Raw genomic sequence first — 7,844 nt, forward strand, 5'->3', positions numbered from 1 at the left:
TCTTTCTCTGCTCAGGTAGTTTTCCAGGTCATCTCTGAAAAAAGAGAGGCATAGGTGACATTTTTACACTATCCAAAAACACACAGCATGAATCTATGCTGGAGATTTAAAGGTAACATACATTGGATGGCTTTCCTAGGGGATCCTTCTGTTATCCTCAGATCTTGATGAGAATTGGAGCAGGTTCTGTAGCTGGATGCTGGAACGTGAGCCGTCTCACTGCCCTGCACAGAATGTCCTCCTGAAGCTGTGTAGAACTTCTGAGTTTTCCTGAACTCAGAGATGACCTTTTTCATTGCTGACACCAGTGTTGAGTGTGCAAGTCCTCAGGTTAGGAATCCTTTGGGGACATGATTCAGGATGTGGCCAGGCACCTACAAGAGACGGAATATTGCAGATCAATGAGAAAACTGGCTGAGAGTTCCACATCCACAGGCACACGATCTGTGGTCTTGGCAGATAATGGCAGGTTTACTTTATGAAATTCAGGGACTAAAGAGGCAGATATAATGCTCATTGTCGTCCAAGGTGACATTCCCTAGGCCAACATCATTAAGGTGCGTCAGGGACAGCAGAAGGCAGGGAATAATTCCTCATTACAGCCCTGCAACTTTTCAGGAATCAGGCTCTGGAAACAAAGGAGGAAAAGCATTTTCCCACCAACATTTCTTAACATAGGCACTCTGCTTCCTGCACCTCATCTCACTTCCTCTTGTCTACATTAGACAGGATACATACTTGGTGAAAATGAGCTTCCACAAAAGATGATGTCCCAAAGAACCTGCAGATAATAGGAGAGAAAGGGTGACCAATAAGACATCTGGAGTTGACTTGGGAAACTCCATGTGAGCCACCTGTACCAAACTGCTCATCACAGCTGTGTCAAGTGGCCGGTGGGTATACTTAATCATTGTGCCAACCAAATATGTCATGTCCAGAAGAGCATCTAAGGACTCAGTCTTGTGCTCTGTGAGGAGGACACCTGTGGACAGCTTTGGGATGAAGCGTCTGGAGTTCCTCCTACAAGTGGCTGGTAATCATGGACCCTGCCCCTGCTTCATCCAACAGGGAGGTGGTAAAGGAGGGAAGTGATGGAAGTGGGGGTCTAGAACTCACCTGACTTTTGTTCTCTCAGATAAAATGCTAAAGATAGATACTTGCTTTAGTATCAGGGAAAGTCCTCGTTAGTCCAAAGGCAAATGTCAAAATAAACACCACAACTGATCATTCTGAGATTTGCCTTTGTGGAGAGTCTGTCATGTGAGTCTGGATCCCATGATTCTCATTGGTTGTATCTCCTTGGTTTCACTGACCTGGCTACAGCACCCAAGTCTCCTTTCCCATGCACTGCATTCAGTAAAGTATATCACAAATGATACTTGCCTTAGTAATCACCCACTGATACAGAGCAGGTATGGCCACATAAACAAGAAGGCCTGTCACTCCAGTCTGGTTTTCCTTGCAAGACGGTTTGTACTCTTATTCTCATGGTTCTTCAACCCAGTACAGACTAAGCATCTTGCCAGTTGCAGTGATTGTTCTTCCATACAGGGGTAAGATGATGTTCACCCGTTATACACAAACTGTTCTTCCGTAACAGCTAGGGGCAGAGGGGAAAGATGAGCTACTTGCCCCAGTTTATATCAAGATCACTCTGAATCCATGACTCTGTTGTCTGTCCTCTTACCTTGTTTCCTCTGCATCTTGAGCTTAATGACCATGTCCCTGGAGTTGAAAACAGTTGACTCTGGCAGCCTCACGCTTATCTTTCTGTGGATCAGTGTCAAGGATAAAACACATCACAGATACCTCTCTAATACAACAGGATGAAAATTAGTGGTCTCAGGGTTGCCTTCAGCCATAAGACTCACAGATAAGCCCTGGTATTCAGTCCCTTCTGAGTGGATACTCTTCATTACATCATTGGTTCTGCACAGAGGGTGTCCATGACAACACCAGTGCAACTTTCACAAGAGGATCCTAGCAGAATGCTTCTATTCTACAGTCACGAGATTCTGTCTAGGTCTGACCCTCTGACCCGTGATGTGGGATCTAACCAAAAAGGAGTTCCAAGACTGCAGACTGAGTTGTGTGTTCACTGTTCCCCAGGATCAGGACAATCAAACAATACCCACCTTGCAAACTGGAGCAACATTCCAGAATTCCTTCTATAGTGGTAACCATTTCCTTTCTGCTTGCTGTCACTTTCCTGTTAGGAGACAAATATGGTTCTGACAAGCACCCCATAAGTAATGGCCCCTTCACCAACAGTTAGACTGAACCAGCATGCAGTGGGTGTGTCTCCCGTGAAAAGAGGCTGTCTGCAAACACAACATAGGGAGGGGAAGGGAGGGAGGAGGAGACTCACTTCTGTCCAGTGTGGAAAAAAAAATCTCTCTTGGCCTTGACCTTGAAGGGAAAGACAGATGAATTAATATTGATATTGTATGTCATGGAAGACCAGCACATTGGGACTTCTAATTCAAGAGTATCTTTGGGGAGAATTTTGGCACAGGGCTGCTCTCGGAGAATGATGCTATTGAAGGCCAGCCATTGGACATACCTCCTGTTAATAATGGTTGTCTGTGGAAAAGCCTGTGGTAGGTGCTGGACTTCTCTGTTGGAGTACACGACACTCTGTCATCTGGACTTCCTGCATGGCTCCCAATTTGCTCCCAATTTGGCTATCTCAGTCAATAGAACTGGAACCTCATCTTCTACAATGACTCAGTACATAAGATGATAATGACCTATGGAAGGCACAGTCTTAAGAACTTTGAAATATATTCTTTAGACTCTTGATTCGTATATCCTTCTGGATCATCTGTTTTCCGTTGGCTCTTCTTCTTATACTCTTCGTGGTCTTTTTAGTTTTCTTCCCTCAAAGCCTCTGATGCTCTACAATTCTTTCTTCCTTTAGATAACACTACTTCTGACTGCCTCTAAAGCCTCTACTTCTCATACACTATTGTCTACTTTAGCTTAAACATTTCAGGGTAAAGGTTGTGGTGGGGTTTTGGAGCATTCCTTTTGAAATAAGATTTCCTAATTTACCTACCCTAACTATCATACGATGGTCGCAAAGGACATTAGAAAACATATAGATTAATAAACATTGAAGTGCATCTTGGGCACCCCATTTAGCTGTGTGTGTGCACCTGCACTGCTCTCTCCTTCCAGTGGTGCCTCTTTCTTCTGAGAAACATAGCTTTTTCTTGAGAGTGGCAGACAGCAACACAGAAATCTCACACAATTCCCAATTCTCTTCTTAACCCTTTTCCAGCCTTTGGACAGACTGCTGGCAGAGGCTGCACTTACATCTTTGGGAAGGACACCTCTTAAGTTGTTCTTGGATGTTGTCTGAAGGGAAGATCTCTGAGTGACATGAATTTCAGTGGTGCTCATACCCTGAGTTGTATCCCTTTCCTTTCTTACAGAGGGTGTACTCTGAGCATCTGAGCTATTCTTTGGGGTGCTCACTTCCTGGGGTTTCTCACAGGACAAACACTGTGCAGAAGAAATGCACTCAGAGACTGGGCTTCTTGAGGACCACTCATTGCAAACCACGCTACCTACTGCCAGACTTCTGCTCAGGAGAGGAGTAACCTCAGAAGGACTTGTGGGTACTGGGTGGGGAGGATTTTCTTCCTCCAGCAGGCAGCACAGGGTGGCAGGCATGCTCAGGCTTCTGCTCCCCTGCTTGCTTGAACACTTCTCATCATGCCCCTGAAGTTCAGCCAGCAGGGCGAGGGTGGGAAGGGCAGGCTCACTCACTCTCCTCTCAGGAGGAAGGGACATGAGAGGATCTGCTGATGACACAGCCACACAGGCCTGCAAGGAATTAGTGATAGGTTTAGTGTGGTCCTGAGGTGATCCATGGTTTAAAATGAGGTATGTGGCCATGATGTTATTGAATTTTTTCTCACGAAGACAATCACTAATAGCCTTGGGATGGTAGCCCATACCCCACATAGCCTGAACAATGCTGGGATTTGGTTTGTTACAGAATGACTCTGAGGATGATGGGAGTTTCCAAAATTCTTCCCTGTCTCTGATCCACTGGTGCTGCCTAATGTCATATATTGTGGGCCTCTGCTCAGGGCTCACAGTGAACAAGTGCGCAATGAGGTGCACAAGCAAACGGTTTTGAGAGAGTGTGTAAGGAATGTAGTATATGGGATTCAGCATCTTCTCCTTCATGTCTGGATAGGTTCTTGCTTTGAATGGGAAGCTCGCTGTCACCATTGCATATAAAACCACTGCCATGCTCCAGATGTCAACTGCCCTTGCATCATACTCTGTGTCATAAAATAGCTCTGGAGCACAGTATTCAATAGTGCCACAGAATCCCTTGCATCTCTGCCCAGAGCTGACTCTGACGGCCATGCCAAAGTCACACAGTTTGATGTTTCCTTTGCCATCAAGCAGGATGTTATCAAGCTTGATGTCCCTGTGGGCGATGTCATTATCGTGGCAGTAGTGCACTGCACACACAATCTGGCAGAAGATGTGTTGGGCCTGTGTCTGCTGAAGAGGGCCACCCTTCTCAATGAGCGTGACTAGATCGCCATGTGCAGCAAACTCCAACACCATATAGGTATTGTCTTTGCTGTCAATGATGTGGAAGAGCTTTATTATGTACGGGTGGTTCAACTCTTTCATGAAGTTCAGTTCTTTCCTATTATTACCGTCACTCTCCTCACCATTCGCAAGGATTTTAACTGCGACTTTCATATTTGTGAGGCGGTGGCAAGCCAGCTTCACCTCAGCAAAGGCCCCTTTGCCGAGGGTATTTAGTAAGACATAGTGATCTGTAATTGTCTCCTCTTCATAGGTACTGGCATTCAGGTCCAGCTGCATGGTCTCCTCCTCTCTGTTCTTGCTAGAAAGATTCTTGATAATCTCCATGCCAACGCCAACTGAGAAAATCAGATTAAAAACAATGAGAAGTAAGTCAAGGGGTAAAGTTTTTAGCTTTCTGTTTCTTCATGGACAAGTGTGACAGATGCAAACAACCTTACAGTGAACTTCTGGGTCACAGAAAATAAGAATAAGCCAAACTCTAAAGAAATCCTGAGAAACGTACTGAAGATGAGAACTAAACCTAAGGAAATAGACCAGAGTGAACACTGCAATGGCATAAATGCTTAATTATTGAAAAGAACAAGCAAAACAGAAACAACCTTACCAAAAGTGATCAAAGAGGAGAAAGTTCAGTTTAAATTTATAGTCAAGTTTTGGTCTTGTTACAGTAAATATGGCTACTTCTAAAACACCATTTGGAAGACATTTTTTTGACAACTAACATGGGGTTTTATTTTGGTATGGAAATGATATCCTATTCATTCTGTAAACATATCTGAACAGAAAATGAATTAAAAATTCTATACAAACCAAACCATTTCTGAATCAGTCTTTAGGAAAAATTTTGAGTCTTTTTTCACTGCTAAGTTCTCTTTAACCTTAACAATGAAATCATGGAATCATATACACTTGGCAAACATTTTTAGTGAAAGTAAAGTGTTCAACTGAGAGCAGATAATCAACATTCCTGCAGAAATAACGAAAATGAGGGAGTAGAAAGAATTGTAAGGCACAATTTGCAGATCTGCTCCTATGCTGAGAGAAAGGAAATGCCATTCCTAAGAAAAATATTCTACATTACCAGAGTCTTACATAATCCTTATCAGCCTATGACATCAAATTTACCTATTTTACTGTTCGCCAATTGTATATATTGCTCTGAGATAGTTTGGTGAATATAATGATATCACACTTGTCAATACAATAATGGAAAGTGGTCTTTAACTAATGTGGAATATTATTCTGTATTAGTCACTTGCTTTCATGCAAACATAATTGACAGAACATTTTTCAGAAATCTATGGCATCAATCATATGTTTTAAATTATTTGTACATTTACAACTGCTTTTGAGATTTTAATTTTTATAATTTTGATATCATACATGATTATTGAATTTACATTATTATATTTTTCTCCTTTTTAAAGATCTGACAATGTTACTTTGAGTGCAGGTGTAAAAAGTGTGATGTTTTCTGAAAACATAATAATGGAGCCAATGTCCCAAGATTTCTCTTTTCTCTATGTAGAGATAAAACAAAAAGGCTATTTAGGAGTCAATAATGTCAACACATTTCTCATTCAAATTTCTCAAGTTTCCTAATAATATTATCATTCCATTATTTAACAGTAATGTGAAGTTTTTATTCTTCTCCCATATATTATATTCTGACCCAGGTTTCACTCTCTCCCCTGCTCCAGGCTCTCCTGCCTCTTCCCTCAGGTTTTCTGTCCCTTGATCTCCCCACAGAACAGGGCAGGCTTCCCAGAGACATCAACCAAACACGTCATAATATTTTTCTATTAAACTGTGTACATACTATCATAGCAAGACTGAACTCAGATACCTAGATGAAGGAAAAGGCACCATAATTAGGCCTAAGGATTTGCAGCCACAGTCACCCACTGTTAGGAATCCCACAGTGACATCAAGCATATGGAAAACAACATATATGCATAGGATCTAGGAAAGATCCCTGTCTTACAGGCTCCCTGACTTGAGCAATTATGAGTGCCAGTCAATTGATTTTGTAGGCTGGATACCCACGGTGTCCCTGACTCCCTGGTGCTCTGATCCTTCATTTGGAAGCATTTTGGAAACCTATGGTCCCATGAATTGTGAAACTGGAGCAAATGGCAAATTTCTAAGTATATGTAACCTCTTAAAACTCAAAAGATGGCATATAAAAACCTACAAAGATTAATAATGAGAATATAGTTCAATATTCTTTGAAAAAAATCACAAGGAAAACATTTGAGTTCAGTGACATGACTGGGTTGTTCTTCATAGCAGAAAGTCAGCCTCATGAAAACCCCAATGCTCACACCTACTGCCAAAACTCTTGATATGATGCAACGTTACTGTTGTGTCCTCTTGCTCAATACAACACTCATGGATGTCAGCAGACATGATGTAGTAGAGCAGGTGCTTCAACAGTTAGAAGCCTCCCCAATTCTGACTGACACTCAAGATACAGAAAAGTACTCTGTATTCTACTGAAGGAGAAAGCTAATCATCAGCATCACACAGCTCCAAACCCTAGGACAACAGTGACCCACTTGCACAATGGACTGATGTACTATTGGCATGAGTACAATAGCAGTAACCAGTCACTTTTTGATTGGATTTAATACCCGTCCAGGAGATGGGCACCATTACTGACATTGCTCACGTGGACAAGAGTGGATACTGAGTGGATAGTTCATGGGCTACAGGAAAACCTGCTACATTATTCAGCTACAGGAACACAGTGAACAAAATTACTTTTGATGACAGATTGTTACACAAAGAAATCAATGTCTCAAACACCCCACAGCAGTGAAGCCCTTTCTTACGGGAGATGACACTAACCCCGAGGCTCACAGCAATGGAGAGGGAGTGAGAGGTTTCATAATACGCTGACCTAATTAGAAGTCTTCATGAAAACCTTCCCTCAAGTTTCAGAGAGCTAGTCAGAAGAGTGGAAGGAAGATACTAAAGGCCAGAGGTAATAGATGATTCCAAAAAAACAATGAAACTGATGAATACATGAACCCACAGAGACTGCTGCAATACGCACAAGCATATACAGGTTCAAGTCAGATGGGGGCTCTGTCACTGAAGAGGGGAAACAGGGTTCCATTCCTGACCAGGAAAACATCAGCATTTGTTTCCTGATGGCAAGAAGAACCAGTTTCCTCCAATGGATTCTCACTGGGTAACTTAACCACTCCTCTTGGTAGGACCCATACCCTGGTATTGATGGCAAACACAAAATCAAC

General features: G+C 42.5%; 1 protein-coding gene across 1 annotated transcript; it reads right to left on the reverse strand.

The window, feature by feature from the left end:
- Nucleotides 1-276: 276 nt before the first annotated feature.
- Nucleotides 277-4,908, reverse strand: LOC121434928 (sperm motility kinase X-like). The gene is made up of 4 exons (XM_041633910.1): nt 3,319-4,908; nt 2,136-2,209; nt 1,688-1,770; nt 277-374 (listed from the first exon to the last, which is right to left on the reverse strand). Exons 1-4 carry the CDS (start codon nt 4,906-4,908, stop codon nt 277-279), a joined length of 1,845 nt encoding a protein of 614 aa, XP_041489844.1.
- Nucleotides 4,909-7,844: the final 2,936 nt, after the last annotated feature.

The sequence above is a fragment of the Microtus oregoni genome, unplaced genomic scaffold (assembly GCF_018167655.1).
Source record: "Microtus oregoni isolate MIOR12 unplaced genomic scaffold, Mior012 000045F_ref0000178, whole genome shotgun sequence".
NCBI classification, from domain to species: Eukaryota; Metazoa; Chordata; class Mammalia; order Rodentia; family Cricetidae; genus Microtus; species Microtus oregoni.